The sequence below is a fragment of the Orcinus orca genome, chromosome 2 (genome assembly GCF_937001465.1).
Source record: "Orcinus orca chromosome 2, mOrcOrc1.1, whole genome shotgun sequence".
Lineage (NCBI taxonomy): Eukaryota > Metazoa > Chordata > Mammalia > Artiodactyla > Delphinidae > Orcinus > Orcinus orca.
The window spans coordinates 176,724,605-176,743,745 of NC_064560.1; the positions used below are offsets into that span (position 1 = coordinate 176,724,605).

At 52.4% G+C, this 19,141-nt stretch overlaps 1 protein-coding gene across 2 annotated transcripts in view; it reads left to right on the forward strand.

The window, feature by feature from the left end:
* ADCK1 (aarF domain containing kinase 1) overlaps window positions 1-19,141 on the forward strand; it is a 159,853-nt gene that overhangs the window by 87,371 nt on the left and 53,341 nt on the right. Inside the window, exons 7-11 of one of the 2 annotated variants that reach the window (XM_049705310.1) lie at window positions 2,224-2,340; window positions 15,670-15,819; window positions 17,041-17,238; window positions 17,797-18,308; window positions 18,530-18,708. In XM_049705310.1, coding sequence (XP_049561267.1) covers window positions 2,224-2,340; window positions 15,670-15,819; window positions 17,041-17,238; window positions 17,797-18,117 — 786 coding nt within the window. In that variant the 3' untranslated portion in view covers window positions 18,118-18,308; window positions 18,530-18,708. Of the gene's footprint in view, window positions 1-2,223; window positions 2,341-15,669; window positions 15,820-17,040; window positions 17,239-17,796; window positions 18,309-18,529; window positions 18,709-19,141 lie in introns of those variants that run through there. The other variant, XM_049705309.1, reaches the window with a different exon arrangement.

A 19,141-nucleotide genomic window follows, 5' to 3' on the forward strand; every position in this document is an offset into this window, starting at 1 on the left:
CCTCCTGCTCACGTGATGATTTAGGGACGAGTGAACTTGACCTTGTGTCCCCTGTCAAGCCAAGTTTCTCCTAATTGAGCAGGAGGCACGTTTGCATCTTGCAGGCATTTCCATGTTACATCCATCGAGGGGCAACTGCCGCGCTCCCTGAGCTCCCAGGACAAACCCTTCTGCCTCCCATTTTTTTGCTGTCTCTGCTGTTTCAGAGCTAAGCCGCTGAGGCAGGCGCACATTCCACTGGGAGACTGGGTTGGTTGCATTTGGAGGGAGACCGGGGGGAAAGGTGGAAGCGAGGGAACCCAGTACACCGGTGACCCTGACTAACGAGCCCAGGGAGTCTCCAGCTTTTGGGTTTTCTCTCTGGTCTGTGGCTCTTTCTTGGCTGTTTTGCCTGTTGCCCCAGGCGGGCACGGAGGGGAGGGGCCTGGCCTCCAGTTTCCAGAGCCCCAGGCACCCACGGCCAAGCTTGGGCCCCATACAATGCAGGGGAAGGACTTACCCCCCAAATATGTCCCTTTCCTTTGGAAGCCACCACCCACAGCAGCAAACTTGCCACTCATATTCTTAAAGAGATTTTTTTGAAGAATGCCAAGCGAGACTGAATTTTAAGTTCAAAGTAATGTAGGGTCACAGATTTCTCTGACGGCCTAGATGGCAAGAATTGCAGGAAAGGAGCAAACCAAAATGACACCTGATTTCAGTAGGAACTTTTGTTCCAGGGAGCCCAGGGTGTTCACTTGTACATACGGCACTTTTTGTCCCCAGAGCTCCTTATTGAGATGGAGAAGGAACAATCTCCTTTCTAATGAGGGAAACTGAGGCATGGAGGAGTTAAGTGTCTGGACTCAGACACAACAGTTGTTAGCAGAACCAGGAACAAGAAAGGTTTCTTGGCTTGAGGGCTGCTATCTTACTGCTAGGTGAGCTTTGAGGGTTGGGACGAGGGAAGTCCTTATTCCCCAAAACACTTGAATTAGGTGCCCTTGCTTCGTCATTTGTAAGTGGAATAAACCCATTAAGTTGTTGGGGAATCACGGCATGCTGAAATCCTGGTCATTCCTCCCTCCTGGCCATGGTGGGACTCACAGGTGTCGCTCACTCACATGGCGGCCCAGCAGTCCTTGGTGCAGCCCAATCTCTTGGCTACTCCTGGGGAAATCTTCTCTTTTTGGCTCTTGGGTGTCCTTAGAGTCAAAGTGGGTCGGAGAGCATATCAGTCAGGAATGCATTTGTCTGTAGGTAACTGACAGCCCCATTCAGAGTCTTAAACAAAAAGGATGTATTTTCCTCACATAGCAAGAAGGCTTGTAGCAGTTGCCTGTTGATATTGTCTCAGTGGTTTGACAGTATCAGAGCTGGCATCTCTGTGATTTTCTTAGACTTTTCCTCATGGTTATAAGGTAGCTGCTGCAGCTCCAGGTATCACATTCACTCTCAAGGTAAGAAGAGAAGGGTAAGAAGAGTTGCAATATTTACAAACATCCCTTTTTATTAAGAAAATAAAAACCTTCCTACACCCCCTAACAGACCTCCACTTATGTCTCATAAGCCAGAACTGTGTCACATGGCCATAATGATTGCAGGGCAGGCAGGGAAAGTATTTAGTTTCCCCTGTCTCGGGGAAAGAGGAGGATTGGGAATAGGTGTTGGGTTAGGCTTCAGCACTGCCTGCCACAGGAGGCTTTAGGAAACAGGCATGAGAAAACTCATGACTTCGTGACTGAAAAATTTATCACTTAGCAAAAATTCATTCATTCAATCATCCATACATATAACACCCATTGCACAGGTGAAGAAACTGAGGCAGAGGGTTTATATTCACATGAGGAGCCTGAAATAAGCCTGGTGTGAGAGAGAAATTGCTTCTAACACCAACTCAGGCTCAGATATGAGAGGTTCCATGCATTTTCCCCTCAGTCCCAGTTTTAGTGTGGGCTCTTCATTGTGTCTGGAAGGCACTGAGGAGGGTGGGAAGCCCTTCTCTGGTCCCCAAGCAGGAGGGGTCACTAAAGGAGGCCTTGCGCCTCGCTGGTGGAGGCGGAACAGCCTACCCTTCTCTCTTGGCCTGGCTCCCGCTTTCCCCACCAATCCCTGCTGGGGGGCCTTCCCTTCTGTTCCTGGGAGGAGCGTGTGCTGATGTCTGGCTCACGTGCCTGTCTGCAGCCCCCTTGCCCGCAGCTTCCAGCCTCCTGCCTCCTTCTGACCTGCCCTTTCCTATTCCAGGTCCCCCAGATCTACTGGGAGCTGTCCACCAAGCGGGTCCTTCTGATGGAGTTTGTGGACGGCGGGCAGGTCAACGACAGAGACTACATGGAGAAGAACAAGATTGACGTCAATGAGGTAAGGTCAAGGGCGCTTGGCTGCTGGCGCGGGACGGGGCGGGGCTGCCTAGCAAGGGCAGGTGTGTCTGGGTGAGGTCTCACGGTCTTGAAGTGGGGCCTGTTGTCTGAAGAATTATAACATCTCTGAGCACAAAGCAGCCTTACAGGTCCTCTATGGCAGCTCTCTGCCCATCTCCTAGAACTGGGGTTGGCAGCAGGCAGTGGGGTGGGGCACATGCTGAGCCCCACCTGCCCCCCCCCCCCCACAGCAGCTCCTGCCTGGACAGGGGATTACCATCTGTCTTCTTGTGCCATCTGAGCCCCACAGTGCCGAGAAACTGAAGAACAATGGTGCAAATCCATGGGACTTAATCCTTTGCCCTTTGGGCCCTGGACGCACCTCCTCCCTCTTCCTGCCCTCCCCAGATCTCCAGGTATCAGGCCAAAGGGGCACGGCAGTAGCCAGCTAGTGGCTTGGAGCGAAAAAAAGAGGGGCTTCTGTCTCCTGCCTGCCACCTGATTGGCCTCAGGGAAAGCTGACCGGTGGGCTGGGGCCTGTACCCCATTTTCTTCTTCTTGGTCACCATGGGGTCCCACAGGTAGGGATGAGGTTGTCTTTTTTCCACCAGCATTCATCATTTTTTAGTCCCTACTGTGTGCTAGGTGTGAGGGTTCAGAGAGGACCTAGACACAATTCCCTTTGTCAGGGAGTTCCCAGCCTAGCACTGGAGTCAGGCGCACAACTCTATCCTTGTAGCCATCTCTCAGGCAACGCAGCGAGGGGTGAGCCAGTCCCCAGGGAGCCACAAAGAAGAAGTGCTCACCTCTGCCCCAGGCCGGCTTCCCCAGCAGGATGAGCGGGAATTTGCCAGGGATGTGTGTGTGTGTGTGTGTGCGTGTGTGCGTGTGTGTGTGTGTGTGTGTGTGTGTGTGTGTGTGTCGGGGTGGAGGAGTTGGGGGCGCAGAGGTGGTACTGCAAGGAGGTGTTAAGGAGTGGTGAGGTTTTGCAGGGCTGCAGGCAGATGGTGAAGGCCTTGGGCATGACCCCGAGGTACTGGGGAGTCACTGAAGGGTGAGCAGTGCAGTGACATGACCCCTCTGGCTGGTGGGAGGAAGGAAGGAAAGGGACCAGAGCCAGTAGAAGCGAATGCTCTTGGCTACTCCCTCTCAGGCAGCACACGACGATGAGCCCGTGGTCCCAGTGGTGGCCCAGAGGAAAAAGCCATACTTGGGCTCAGCAGACGAGCCAGTGGGAGCTGCAGGAGTGTGCAGATTGTGAGCCCAGGCCTTGGGTGCCTGTGTGGCCTCTGCCATGTGGACGATGATAGCCTTACTTCTAAAAACGTTGGGAGGACCTCAAGAGTTAGTGCACAACAGTGCCTGGTGTATGCTGAGCACTCCAAAATGGCAGCAGGACTGTTGTTTCCACTCTTTTCTTTGGGCTCTGGCCCTTCCTTCCTCCTCCTTTATCTCCTTTGACGGTGAATGTTTGCTGAATGCCTGACTCCCTGTGCCAGGCCGTTTTCTCCATGATAAACTCAGGAGGGAGGTCTTATTGTGTCCATTTTGCAGATGAGGTATCAGAGATTCAGAGAAGGAAGGTAACTTGCCCAAGGTCACACAGCTAGTAGAGCTAGGATTGAAACCCAAGTCTCTCTGACTCTAGTACTCCTCTTAGTTCGTAAAAGGAGGGCCTGCATCAGAGGGTATGGCGCTGCTGCCAGGAGCCTGTTTAGCCACAGCTGGCCTTGGGTCCTGGGGACAGCTGTTGTCCCCTGACTTAGGGAACAGTGCTCCCAGAACCCTTCAGGGGCCTCTGGATGGGTGGGGAGGCTGGTTGGGCCTCTCTACTCCCTACCCTGCTTCACCCAGGGCAGCTCTGCCATCACCTGAGCTGCCTATTGGGCTTTTTGGGAAGAGATCTGCTGCTTGGGGGCTGGGGGCAGGGGGAGGATGAGAAAACTACTGTTCCAATTCAGGGGAAGCTCAGAGAGATAGCAAATGTCTTTCCCGAGGTCACCTGGCAGTAGCACAACTTGGGGCTTCTGACTCTGCTTCCCTCACTGTTGGCTAGAGGGTGTCTGGGCAGAGCTTCCTGCAGAGGAGGGAGTGGTAAGACCTGCTTGCCCATCTCTTCCTCTGTTGGTTGGGGTGGGGGTGTGTCCCCGCATCTAACCAGGGATCCTTTGTCCTTTGTCCACCAGGACTCTTGAGTACAGAGTCTTTGGTGCCAGTGAGGAGGGGAAGGGAAGGGAGGGGAGGTCACTTCTTGTTTATCTTGAGCAGTCTTAAAGGGGAGCAGGGTCTCTCTGCCTGCTGATCAGGAAAGACTCCAGGGGCCTCAGGTTACTGGCGTTTAGTTACTGCCAGCTGCGGTGGGCTTCTCATGCCAGCAGCACCCCTAAATTCATTAATCTCTTCTGATCCAGTGAACCCAGGGCTGTAATGGCGTTTAATCAGGCAGCTTTGATTTTCAAAGACAAATGCAGACAAAGATGTGCTCTGGTGTAGTTGCTTGCTCTTGGCTGGGTGAGGTACCCGGGAGGAGGTTGGAGGTGGCTGGTGGGAGCTGGGGCTGGGTGATGCCCTCTGAGGGCCTGGGCTCATCTGATTCTGCTTCCAACCCCCTTGAATCAGCTTTGCAGATAAGGCCAGTGTTCTGTGCAGAGCAGACCCTTGGTGGACATCCTATGAATTAGCGAACAAACTAAGCCAGTCTCATGCCCTGGATTGGCCCCTATGAGGCAGGGCTGGGGTAGAGTGTTGGTTTTTGTTTCTGTGGACGTACAGAGTCGGGAAGGCTGATATCAGAGTAGTTTGGGAAAAACAATAGCAAAAATTATTATAAGCAACTTATATGTACCAAGCATGTGACAAATATAATCTCTACTCCTTACAGATGTCCTCCAAGGATATATTGTTAAACCCCAATTATAGATGAGAAAGGTGAAGCTCAGAGAGGTTAAACAGTTTGCCCAACATCACACCGCTAGCAGGGGCAGAGTCAGGAGTCAAACCCAGGTCTGCATGACTTCGAAGTCCTCGCACCTCCACCTTCTCTGTCTCCCTCCCAGGAACATGCCTGGGGCTGCAGTGGATCCTGGGGCCCCCTGGTTGACAGCCACGCCAGTAACTCCTCGAAGAAGGAGTTGGAATACTGACAGAAGTTTTGCCCAGCTCCCAGGGCACCATCTAAATGCAGCCCTTCACTCTCTAGCTTACATCAAGTTCATGTTACAGACATTCCATTTTCTAGAGATGCTGTGAGGGCTAGATGTGTCCTCCTAGCACAGCTCCTGGCGTGTGGCTAGAACCCTGAACTGGTAACTAGTTGATGGTTGTTGCTGTTTTCTTTATTATTATCATCATTGGGCCCTGCCCTTTCCTCCGTTACCTCCTTTGACCATTAACATTTACTGACTACCAGACTCTGGGTGCCAGGCCCGATCTGCATTACAAACTTAGGAGGGAGGTCTTGTCTCCATTTTGCAGATGAAAAATCAGAGACTCAGAGAGGGAAGGTAGCTTACTTGAGGTCCCAGATCTTCATGGTCCACCTCAGTGAGTTTTCATATGGACATACCGTGTACTCACCAGCCAGATAAAGGGACAAACCATTTCTAGCCCCCTGGCAGGCCCCCTCCTGCCCCCTCCCGGTTGATACCCTCACCCCCACCAGAGCTCCCACTATTCTGACCTCTGTCGCCATAGATCACCTTCTTCCTTACTGAATTTCATGTCAATGGCATCATACCGTATAGTAATTTAGACCTGGCATCTTTGTCCTCAATTGGCTGTGGGTCTTTTCTGGAAGCTCTGTTCTCTTCCATTGGTCTGTTGGTCTGTCCTTGCAATAATAACCATACTGTCTTAATTCCTTATTTCCTTAATCCCCTGCCCCTGGCTTCTAGGGTTTGCATGACCTGGGAGCCTCCTTGGTAGTGTTCTGAGATGATGTCATTAAATACTTCCACAGGAACCTCAGGCTAGGCAGTGGGCGCTGGGACACGTGCTCTACCGTGCCGTTGCTGACCATTGGTGATGTTGGGAGACTAGGGACAGGCCCTACTGTGCAGAAATTAACCTATTATGGCTCTTACCAACCAACCTCAAAGCCACAGGCCTCAGAGAAGACTAGTGGTGTGTGTGTGTGTGTGTGTGTGTGTGTGTGTGTGTGTGTGTGTGTGTGTAGCATGAAAGACTCCATGTGACCGAAAGTTTCTAAAAAAATTCTGAGATTCTAAAACCTGTCTAGGACTGTGGGACTGAGTGGGCCTGTCCCTGGAGTGATTCTCCCTCCTGAGGACAGCCTGGCTGTGAGTGTTGCTTGGGGAGGGAAATACAGGGGACAGATAGGAGTGACAAGGGGCAAAGATCTCACCCCAAATCCTGGGGGAAAGGATAGTTAGTGGCATCTTGGCTGCTACAAGTTGTTGACTCAGCTGGAAGATGGGGCTCAGCAGGAAGTGGCTCTAGAAGGAATTGTTCTCAAGGGTGGGGAGGGCTCTGGACCCCTCCAAACACTTGTTAGTCATCCCCACTCCACTCTGAAGAGGCCTCCTCACCCTGCAGTGTCCCAGCCCAGTTGGGCTAGTATGTGAGGACCTGAAGACCAGTCCAAGTGGCCAGTTCCCCAGAGACTCAGGTAGGGAGACACCAGTTTAGGAGACAAGAGACCTGGGTTCGAGCTCCATCTCTGCCAGTGGCCTGCTGTGTGACCTTGGACACATCACTCCCCTCCTCTGGGCCTCAGTTTTCTTACTGAAGGGGTTAGGTTAGCAGGACTCGAAGGGTCTGTCCTGCTTGGATACTTTACAGAACAGCGACTCTTGGCTTGCTTGGAGATAAGACTTGAATGCAGATTCCTGGGCCCCACCCCAAACTTACTTATCAGAATCTGGGGTGGGAAGGGTTGCAAGAATCTGCATTTTAACAAACTCTCCAGGTGGTTCAGGCACTCACTGGAGTTCAGGAACCACCTGCCACAAGACCAGGGGGTCCCTGGCTGCCCCAGGTGAGCCCGCAAGCCTCACCTCCACTGTTTTGCACATCCAGGCCCTGCCTAGGTGTGTTGTCTGGCCAGGGAGCGTGGAGCCTGGGGATTCAGCAGCCTGCAGGGGCCCTCGTTTGTCTGTGCTCTGAGCCCAGAAGCAGCATATTATTGAGGGCCTGACCCGGTGATCATATTTGCCAGTCACTTTAAGAGCTGGTGACAGTGACTGTCATTGATTTCATTAAGAATAAAGGTCGTGCAGGAGCGCGCTTTCCTGGGCTGAACGGAGGCTCCTTAAGCCACAGGACGACTATTGATTGCAGGACCTTTATCGAAGGTTAATTGGATTTCAGTGAGTGTGTGTTTAAGACCCCACATGGGCTGAGGCCCAATTGAATTTGTGTGAAATTAGCTGGGAGAAAGGTGACAAAGTCAGGAGCTGGGGTTGGGTGAGACAGGGACTGGAGGCCTGGTGGGCAACGTCCGCAGTCTGTGAAGGACGGGTTGGGTGCAGGGATGGTGGGCTCGCGAGAGACGCCAGCCTGTCTATCCCGGGGGCCCGGGAGTCTGCTGGGGGAAGAAGGCCGGGTGCTCCGCAGCGGTCATTATGTGGACTTTGACCGGGTCCTCTGTCCCCATGATGGCCCTCTGGTCTGTGGTGTGGCTTGTAGAGCCTGTCTTCTTACCACTCCAGAGAGTAAATCTTGTCTTCCATAAGGATCTGAAGGGGATCTGGAGGTTTAGTTCTTCCTTTGGACTCCCATCCCATGTATCAGAGGTGCCAGGGCCCGAGTTGCTGGCCTCTCTAGGCTCCGAGACAGCAGACTTCAAGTTCCCCCACTGTCAGCTTAGGGTGCCCTGTCGTCTAGCCTGCTGAGCCATTTGTCAGTAGCTGTCTGCTCCCCTCTGGCAAACACAGCCTGGCTAATCTCTTTGTGTGCTGTTTTTGGCCATTCTACTCTCTGTTGCAGTGGGGTCTCGGCCTTATCTGTTGCTTTTAGAGTCATTTTAGCGGGGCTGGTGAGGGAATGCAGTCAGTGCCTGGGTTCCATCTGCTATGTGTAGCCAGCCGCCCTTGCCGTGTTTCTTCTTTCCAGTCGTTTTTCTATTCTGTGTCACTGGAGAAGCAGTGAAAGCATCTCAAACGTGTCTTTCAGCAGACGTTTCTTGAGCACCTACTAGGTGCAGGCCCCTCATGTCAGTGCCATAGGAGAGGTGCGGACAGAGCGTGGGACAAGTGGGCTGGTCAGGCGTCACCGAGGCTGCGTGTATGACGGGAGGGGCAGAGGGTTCAAAGTCGGGCCACCTGGGGTTGTGTGTAGCTCTGCCATTTATTGCCCAGGTACCCTTGGGTAAGTTACTTAAACTCCGAGTCTGAGTTTCCTCATCTGTACAGTTGGAGTGAGAACAATACTTCCTTCACAGGGTCGTTGTGTGGCTTTGCAGGCTGTGAAGTTCTGTTAAAAACAAAGAAAGTCATTTATAATTCATGAGGTTATTAGTCACAGAGGCATGTCTTGCTCCACGGAATCTCCAGGAATCTTCTTGCTCCTCTCCTGTCCACCTCCCTCTGTTGTCCACGAGTATGTAGACTCAGGGGTGATCAGTGGTCACTGACTGAGCAAATGAGGACCCCCTTTCCTATCTCTAAAGCCGTGCTGCCCGCGTGTTTCCTCTTGTCTCCCGACACCAGCCTGGACTGTGCAGGACATTTGCTTTGTGCTCAGATCATCCCCCACTTGGCGGGTCACTCTGGTTCGGTGGTGGAAGGTGCTCCGAAGACTAGGGAAGAGAAGTCAGAGAGGCACAGAGACCCCCGGTTACTGAAATCACTAGAATGAAAACACCTCCTCCCATCGTCCGCCCTCCGTAACTTCTCACACCAGATCTTGAGAAGCTTGGGGATGCTGGAGGGGTCCAGGTGCACAGATGGGTTCCTGGAGACTTATTTCCCCAACAGCAGGTGTGTCAGGAGCGGGGAACAGCGTCACTTTGGAGTTGGCCTTCCTGGCTTCTGCTGCTGGCTCTGCTGCTTGCGAGCTGGGCCGCCTTGGTGGAGCTCATCACCCTTGGGAAGGCCCAGGTTCCTGCTGTAAAGTGGATACAAGAGAGAATCAGGGACTTCCCTGGCGGTCCAGTGGTTAAGATTCCACGCTTCCACTGCAGGGGGCACGGGTTGGATCCCTGGTTGGGAAACTAAGATCCCGCATGCTGTGTGGTGTGGCCAAAAAAAAAAAAAAAGTATTGGATTGTTTGATGATTGAAACATGAAGCAGCTGGTGCAGTGCCCACAGGCCATGCTCTCAACACAGGCTGTTTTGCTGCAATACTAACCCCCAACGCCCTCCGTGGTGCTGTCAGTAAAATATTGGCCAGAAGAAGGGGGAAATGTAGGGAAGAAACCCTTTGCTCATTTCCTTTATCCTGACCCAGGTAAGGTGGGCAGATGTGGACGTATTTCTTTGGAGCGAGTTGCTGCCCGAGGCAGGGATGTCAGAGGTCATCATGTGTGTCTCCCAGTAGTCGTGGCCCCTGGGATCCACTCCCTGCCACTCTGGTAGCCGTGACCCTTTGAGCCTCACTGGCCAGGACACCTGAGGAGCCCTCATTGGCCTGTGGATACCCCAGGCCCTGGCTCTCAGGCGCTGTCCCGCTTCAAGCTGAGTCTAGAGAAGCTTTCACCAAGCTCCTAGAGGCCCCGAGATTAGAGAAACTCCCCCAGGTTCCTGTAATTAACCCGGCTCCTCTTCTTTCGTCCTCATTACTGCTCCCAACACCACGTGTGGCTGAAGAAGTTCCCACTGCCTTCACACTCAGGGACTTCATCTCAGTGCTCGCTGGTCCAAGATTGACCCGCTCCGTGAATGGGCAGCAGCGAGGGACCTGAGGCTATACATCCCAGGGGTGGTTCCTGGGGGTGGGGTGGGCTGGAGAGTAAAACGCTCTAGGCAGGGGTCTGGTCTGGTCCTTGGGGCTGTGGTTCTGCCTCTAGAAGCCTGGGCGGACACCAGGGGAGGGGCAAAGAGAGCTTGAATTATTAACCTCCTTGTACTTAATATCGGGCTACTTGTGTGATTATTAATATCCTGCAACACCATCCTCCTGTTTCTTTCAGAGGTCTTGACCTTGCTTCCTTGACACCCCCCAAGAACATAAATAGAATTTCCCTTGGGGGTGGGAATAAATCCATCCATGCAATTATAGAATAATTAAAGTACTTTCAGCCAATTCAAGTTTTGAGAAAAATCCAAAAATAACTCTTTGGTTTAAACATTATTTACTAAATTAATTCATTACTCAGACTTTTGATAGATTCCTGGGTTTCCCCCCGCCATTGCGTGATTACGGAAATCACTTACGTGAGCGGCACATTCATTTTACGTGGGACAATTAAAGACTTGTCACTGATTTTTTTTTTTTTTTTTTCTGAAAAGAGCTGTAGTATGGCTTTAGTTAACAGTGTATTTTTGGTTAGACAAACAGCTCTGGATTTCCCACTGCGACTCTTTTCTCCAAACGGAATGCTTTCTTGGTTGCCGTGGGGACCTGCAGAGGTTTTTGGTGCAGCTCCTGCCACCAGGAAGGAGCTTCCCAGTGAGTGGAGAGGCAGGAGGGGCTGGTGATTGAGAGCTTGTTCCCTGGAGCCAGGCCACCTGGGTTTGGATCCCGGTTTCACTAACTGCTGGCCAGGTGACCAAGCTTCCTCCTCTTTTTGTATCTCGCTTCCCTCACCTATCTACTGCAGAGGTGGTTGTGAGTCCATGTACCGTACCTAGAATGGTGCATGGCACAGAGCGTTAGCTGTTACCATTCTGAAAAGGTGGGATTCCTTTCTTTATGCAGATGCTGCCGTTAACAGGGCAAGGGGCAGCCTTAGAGGAACTGAACCGACATTTCTCCAAAGAAGGTATACAGATGTCCAAGGGGCACATGAAAAGGTGCTCAACATCACTAATTGTCAGGGAAATACAAATAAAAACCACAATGAGAGATCACCTCACACCTGTTAGAATGGCTGTCATCAAGAGGACAAGAGATAACAGTGTTGGTGAGGGTGTGGAGAAAAGGAAGCCCCCGTGCACTGTTGGTGGGAATGTAAATTGATACAGCCACCACGGAGAACAGTGTGGAGGTTCCTTAAAACACTGAAAATAGGGCTTCCCTGGTGGCGCGGTGGTTGAGAGTCCGCCTGCCGATGCAGGGGACACGGGTTCGTGCCCCGGTCCGGGAAGATCCCATGTGCCGCGGAGCGGCTGGGCCCGTGAGCCATGGCCACTGAGCCTGCGTGTCCGGAGCCTGTGCTCCGCAACAGGAGAGGCCACAACAGTGAGAGGCCCGCGTACCGCCAAAAAAAAAAAAGACAAAAAAACCCACTGAAAATAGACCTACCATATGATCCAGCATTTCCACTTCTGGGTATATGTCTGAAGGAAACGAAATCAATATTAAGAGGATACCTGAACTCCCATATTCATTGCAGCCTTATTTACAATTGTCTGCTCTTGAGGAGGAGCCATAGCTAAGTATATGGAAGGGGTGGAGAGAGGGCTTTGTGCCCAGTGATGGCCTTAGGTTTCTCCTGGGACTCTCAGGGCCTCTGTGAGTAGGAGGGGGCTAGCTGCCTTTCTCTGGGCATATTGGTTCTCAGAGACTATTTACTGCAACTCTGATAGATGTTAAGAAAAATTACCTAACATTCAGAAAAAGGAGTGTGCGGTTTGTCCTTTCAAAGTCACTCTTGGGCATTGTTCAAGCAGCCTACCTGAGGATTTTTTCATATCTAAGGGAATGTACTTTTGTTTGACTTTGCTATTGACAATTAATTAAGGGCTCAGACTGAAGTCGTATGTCAACCTGTGGATCTTATCCAGCAGAGATGCAAATAATTTCTCCCTACTAGAAAAGATAACCCGGAAGGTTATGATTTCCTTATTGCCCAGTAGGCCAATAACCAGTTTTGTATCTACTCCCGGAATCTTAGTCTCTTATTCCTGTTTAAATACCCATAAATACCCAGTCCCTCAAAATTCTCTTTGAACCAGACCTGCTTTCTTACTTGCTCCTTTACTGATGAGTTACACAATGTTTGACATGTGTTCATTCTATATTTGTGTGAAAGTCAAGTTTTTAACTTTTCGAAAATTACACTTTGATGGTGACAGTGGGTATATTTTTTTGCCAGGTTTAAAGTAAGCTACCACATGACAGAAAACAAACAAGCACGTTTGTGTCGTAGAGTGTAGCGGATAACGTGCCTTCCCACAAGCAATCACATTTTGACCTTGAATCTGGAGGTAGCTCTGTGAGGAAATAGAGCAGATGGGGCTAGGCTCACCGAACAGCTCAGGGAACTTAGACTCAGATTGAGAAGGGAGGTGATTTGTCCCCCAGGTAACCCATGCCCACAGCGGCAGTGCCAACAGGGCCCCAGAGTGAAGCCAGTGACATAGGCTGGTCCTCCCTCCTGCTTCTGCCTTCCACACCTGCCTATCCCGGTGAGATCTGGTTAAAATGAACATCAGGAACAGCCCGTAAAAGGAAAGACACCCAGGTAGGGGCCGCTGGAAGGGGAGGACTGCTCTGGTGGCTTTGCCTGCGTGTATATGGGCCGCACTTGGCAGCCTCTTCTCCTCCTCCTATAGCAGCCGCTCGCTCCTCATGGGCCAAGGCTCCCGCAGCCTGAGTCCCCAGAGCCCTAGGGGCCACCTTTCAGTGTAGTAGCAGGGGGCCCGCAGCGACTAGCAATATTTCAGGAAGCTTAAGGGAGGTCATACATCTCCCCATGACAGGTCTGCCCAGACTAAATGAAATGTCATGTCTCTGCTTTTGGCTGGAATTCTGTCAGCTCTGTCTGGCTGCCCTGCTTATCTGGGGCTGATCAGGAGCCCTGATCGGACCTTATAGGCATCCTTGACAAATAAAAATGAATTATTACTTAATAAATGCAATTGGTTTGGCAAATATGGCCTTTTGGAGCTCGTCTCCGTAGAGCTCCAAAGAGCCTAACAGAAGGGGTTCTCAGTGGTCCCGAGGTGGGGACCTGCTGGCTCATCCAGGACCCCCTCTCCCAGGAAACAGAAAATGGTGGCCCTGGGGCACCCAACATCTCAGCCTGAGTCTGGGAGCTTGACACGGGGTAAAGTTCTGTTCCTGATGCCCACAGACACTGAGTACTGGGCATTGCTTTCCTCCAAGAAAAATGTCAGGAGCATGTGGTAGCAGGGCACAGGGCGACAGTCTAAGTGTCAAGACTTTAGATGGCCTCTTTAACCCTGATTTCATCATTTCTTAGAAAGGTACAATGAAACCTAGTCTGCCGCCCTCCCAGGAGTGTTATGAGGAATCAGGGGCACCTAGGAGAGGTTACTAGGTCCCAAGCACCATGATACTCTCATTTACCTGACAGTAGCCCGTGAGAGGGGCACTATTATTATTTCCATTTTGCTGAAGTAGAGAGTATGACTAACTTCTTTAAGGTCACAAAGTTCAATTGAGAAGTGCAGAAGTCGGCGGGAGCCAGTATAGAATAGTGGTTACTGGAAGGCTGTGGGTCACACCTGGTTTGAATTCTGTCTCCACCTCTTTCCAGCCAGGTAGCTCTGGGTACATTAAACCTCGACGAGTCTCAGTTCCTAATCTGCAAAATGGGGATCATGATTGTACTTACTTTTAGGGCTTTTAATAAGGATGACAACTACTGTTACTAAAGTAGACTTATTCTTGATGATTTAATTGGAGGCCAATTATCACTGATTGGGATTCAGAGGAGACTAATGGGGTTCGGATAAGCATCAGAGGCCGGAACCTCAGCATCCCAGAAAAACGTGGAGAGACAAGGGTCTCATTCATGTTGAAGGCAGAGTCCTATACTCGCATGTTTGGCCTGTTACAGGCAAGGGGATGAATAATAGAACCAGTCTATGATATGTAACTTAGACCTCGATGAAGCTGTTTAACAAAATAGAGCCAGTTCCTGCCATCATATAGGAGCTTATGATAGTGGGCTAGATGGTTGTTAATCAAATAATAATACAAAGAGTGTGCTAGCGGTAGAAAAGTGTGAGGGTGTATGGCAGGAGAACATCATTTCGTCTAGGAGGTCAGGGAAGGCTTCCCCAGGGAAGTGATGCTCAGTGGGGTGGGAAGGAAGAGAGGAGTGAAACAGCTGAAGGGAAGATGAAGCAATGTTCCTGGAATATCATGTGCAAAGGCCCTGAGGTAGGAAGGCACAGAGATTATTAGAGAAGAGGAAGAGAGCAAATATGGCTGGAATGTCAGTGTGGTACAAGATGAGACCAGGGAGGGAGGCTGGGCCTGGTTGTACAGGACTTTGTAAACCAAGGAAAGGAGTCTTTATCTTAAGACCCTAATCCTATGTCCCCCATCCCACGGGCCCCAGCTCCTCTCCTCTAGCTGGGATATGTTTGTTAGTGACCATGGGGTCCAGCCGAGGCTGGGGGATGCCAAGGGCAGTGTGTGTCCTAGGGCGTCAGCTTCCTGGGTTAAGCATCTCTTTGTCCTGTGGAAACCCATCAGCAGACCATCTGTGGGTCCGGGTCTGGCTCTGTTCAGCAGCTGTTCCCTAGCTGGGAAGAGGCTTTTAGCTTTAATGAAAAGGGAGTAGAGATAAGGAGGCTGCCTCGGCAGGGAGAGCAGCAGTGACAGGATGATTTAAATGGCCTCTCCAGTGTCATTTCTTCTGTGCAGACATCATAAATCAGATTAGCATTGGGCTGTGGCAGGGAGGGGAGTAGGGAAAGGGGCTGAAGGGAGAGGGGAGAAGGGCTTGTGATTCTGGGTACTCCTGGGACTGGCCTGGAGCTGCTGAGGCAGCCCCAGAGGGTGATGGGGGTCATCTATCCCTGGTCCTCAGCCCCCTGACCTTGTTCTTTGGAGAAGGGGCAGGTAGAGTGATCCCTAGCCCCACCCAGCTTTCCAACCCATATTCAGCTTTGGGGGAAACAAGGAAGAGGGACTGAGAGAAGAGAAAAACCAGGGAAGATTGGAGGGGCAGGTGTGGGAGGTGGGTGTTACAGTCTTCAGAAAACCTAGAAGCAGTGGTTCTCCTACCTTGCCATCCATTAAAATCACCTGGGGCACTTAAAGATAATACTGGTGCCTGGGTACCACCCCTAACATTTCTGAGTTCCAGCTGAATCTCACGTGCAGCTGAAGTTAGGAAAAGCTGGATGAGCGTTGAGCTTCTATCAGGAACGGTGCAATCTCAAGCCATCCCTTCCACCGTGACTGCTCAGGCCTTCCTCTTGAGAGTGGCCAGATTGAGGGGCCAGAGGAGAAATCTCTGAGGCACGTGATAATGAGGTGCAACTCCCACCCACCTCCCTTCTCTTTCAGATCTCGCGCCACCTGGGCAAGATGTACAGTGAGATGATCTTTGTCAACGGCTTCGTACACTGTGACCCTCACCCAGGCAATGTGCTGGTGCGGAAGTGCCCGGGCACAGGAAAGGTGGAGATCGTCCTCTTGGACCATGGGCTTTACCAGGTAGGAGCGCCCTTTCCCCCCAGGGTCTGGTCCTGCTTGGGCTCAGAGCCCGCTGAACTCCCCTACTGGCCACAGAAATGGGAAGCAGATAGCAAGGTAGCTGAAGAGGGCCCAGCCCTACCCCTAGAGCTGTTATCTTGTGGAAGTCAAGGTCAGAGGAGCTCTCCAAGCTCTCCGAGCCTCAGCTTCCTCCTAATAGAGTGAGAGTGATAACACCCCCTTTAGAGGCAGCTGTGAGGGGTAGATGAGATTGTGCCTGGATGTGTGAATGGGCTTTCTCAGCTGCAAAAAAAACCTTTTTCCCAGGGAAGCCCAGGCCAGCCAGACCCTGGGAGGTGAGCTGCCCTTACATGAGCTGGACTTCAGGGGGAAGGGTAACTCGGCCCCAGTGAGGAGGTCATATTGTCATGGGAAAGGGCGCAGGGAGCTGATAGGGGTTGGATGGTCCTGACTGTCCTCTGGAACTTGGGACACAGAGCTGGTTCCAGTGAGCCACGTGTTCCTGCCTAGAAGCTGACAAGTTCAGTGTCAATCCCAGGACCCAGGTCCTGGCTTGATTCCATGAGGCAGGTGGTCCTGGGGAGGTTTCCCTGGTGGTCTCCTGCTTCTCGCCTCAGAGCCCTGATCCCACATCCCCAAATCTGGGCTTCCTTTGAAAGGCTCAGGGGTGTTGGGCATGTTAGTTTAAGTTAGACACAGCCCCCAAGTGAATGATGGCCCAGACACAACAGATGTCTAATTGCCTGCTCACACACCAGTCTGGGGTGCGTGGAGGAGCCTGCAAGCAGGGGCTGACCGAGGCTGTTGCTCCCAGGTCTCCTTGGGGGTCTCGCCGCCCACCAGCAGCAGGGGTGCTCAGAGGAGCATGCATGGGGAAGTTTTCATGGACCAGGCCTGCAAGTGGAGCTTCTGCCACATTCCATTGGTCAGAGCTCAGGCAGAGGGCTACATCTAACTAGGAGGAAGGCGGGGACCTTAGACTTGGGAAGAAGAGGGGAATATAGATTTTGGTGGGCTGTTGGTAGCCTCTGCCACTCAGGACCAAGGCTGGCCAAATAGTGGCTTTCTACCTGGACCTTCAAGGATGGCTGACTGTGGGAGAGGAGCAGACGTTGTGCAGGAACCATGTCCTGCTCCCCTTTGCAGTGGTCACCCCAGCCAGGGACTAGGTCTTTCATGGGGAGAGGGGGCCCAGGTCCTGCCATGCTGCCCCTGCTGTAGGTGCTCACGGAAGAATTCCGCCTGGATTACTGCCACCTCTGGCAGTCGCTGATCTGGACCGACATGAAGAGTGTGAAGAAGTACAGCCAGCGCCTGGGAGCCGGGGACCTCTACCCCTTGTTCACCTGCATGCTGACAGCCCGGTCGTGGGACTCAGTCAACAGGGGCATTGGCCAAACTCCAGTCACCGCCACTGAGGTGGGTGCCCCCCGCCACCCCCGGTCCTGCCCTGTCCCGGATGCAAGGGGCAGGGCCAGGCATGGCCTTTGGAGCCCTGCCAACCCAGGGTCTGGGGTTCTATACTGGTGGGCTGTGGGGATGGAGTAGGGGGCAGAATTAGAGAGGTACTGGTTGAGGAGGAGGGAGGGAGGGAGAAAGAGTGTGCCTGGATGGACGGAGGGAAAGGGGACGCTGTCCCACTGTGTCCCTCCTGGCCTCATCAACCTGGAATATAAGTAGGTCACGTTAACTGTATAATCCAGGCTCTGTGACTTTCACTACAACCTGCTGTCATAAGATTTCAGGCTTCCACCAAGTTCTCCCCCAGGACTTCTGGGAATCCCCAGGGACTGTCTGGTGAATAAGTCTGGCGCCACCCGCTGTCTCCTGCTGGGCACCATCTCCCATCGTGGGGTTGCTCTAGGGCACCCTCCTGGGCAGGGGGCTTCATTCCTCATGCCGTACTCAAGGGCTGCTTGTCCCTTCATTCCTATGGAGTTTTTAGTGAAACAGCTCTTTTGGTCTTTTTGTTTGTAGCTCATTCCTCCATTGGATCGGGAGTCTGGGCTGAGACCGATCCTAGGAACACCTTCTCCCTGTACTTGTACTCACCTCTGCCCCTCCAGTAGGGGCTTAGCGGGTAGCTCGTTCTTCCTGGCTCAGGGTGAGCTCCCTCCCGGGCTCCTTAATCCCTCAAGGAATTGCCTTCTGTCTTCCCGGTCTGTCAGTTTGCAGACCTTTGCAGACTTGCCCGTGTCCATGTGGGGAGGGGCTTACGCTCACCACAAGGGACAGGGTCCTGCTTGTGCAGTCGAAAGACCTGGGCTCTGGTTCCAGCGCCTGCTTCTGGTGGCATGACCTTGGATGGTTCTGGTCACCTCTCTGAGCCTCAGAGTCCTCCCTTGCGAGCTGCCTTGTGGTGGGGGCTTTAGGAATGGCTGGGTCCAGAGTCTGCAGCGATGTCAGCAAACCACCAACCACCTCTTGCCATCTCTTGGCTCTGCTCTCCTCCAAGTTGACGTCGTTCCCCAGCAAACTTGGTGGCAAAGGTGACCACCAGGGGCTTCCCTGGTGGCGCAGTGGTTGAGAGTCCGCCTGCCGATGCAGGGGACACGGGTTCGTGCCCCGGTCTGGGAAGATCCCACATGCCGCAGAGCGGCTGGGCCCGTGAGCCATGGCCGCTGAGCCTGCGTGTCCGGAGCCTGTGCTCCGCAACGGGAGAGGCCACAACAGTGAGAGGCCCGCGTACCGCAAAAAAAAAAAAAAAAAGATGACCACCAGTTACCCCAGGCTTACACAGCTTTCAGCTCATCATCTCAGAAGAAGAAAAACAATCTCCTTCGTTTGTTGGATAGGGATGATAGTTTCTGCTTTATTGATAATGCATGTAAAATGCCTCCTCATAGTTTCTGAAATTTGTTCACTGAATAAACATTGGTTTTTGCTGGACCCTGGACTGTGGATCCAGTGACGCACAGACAGACAGGACTTCCATGTAATTTGCACTTGTAGAGGAAGACAGACAGTAAACAAGTGACTAAACAGGTAAATGGAATAAGTGCAGGTTAGAGGTGCTGGGGGGAGGGGCGGGCGGGCAATAAGCAGGGTGCCGTGATGATGGGTGATGGGGGTGCTGTAGAGGAGATCTCGCTGGGGGGTTGACGTGTAAGCTGAGGCCCGAAGGACAAGAAGGGCAGCAGCCACGGGAAGAGCTTGGAGAAAGCACTCCAGGCAGAGGGCACACGATGCATTAAGGGGGCAGGGTTGCGTGGTCTGGAGTGTGTGAGGAGGATGGTGGACTGAGAAGCGTTTGGAGGCCTGAGCTGGGAGAGCATCACACAGGGAGAGTTTCAGATTCATTCTCAGGACAAAGCAGAGGCTT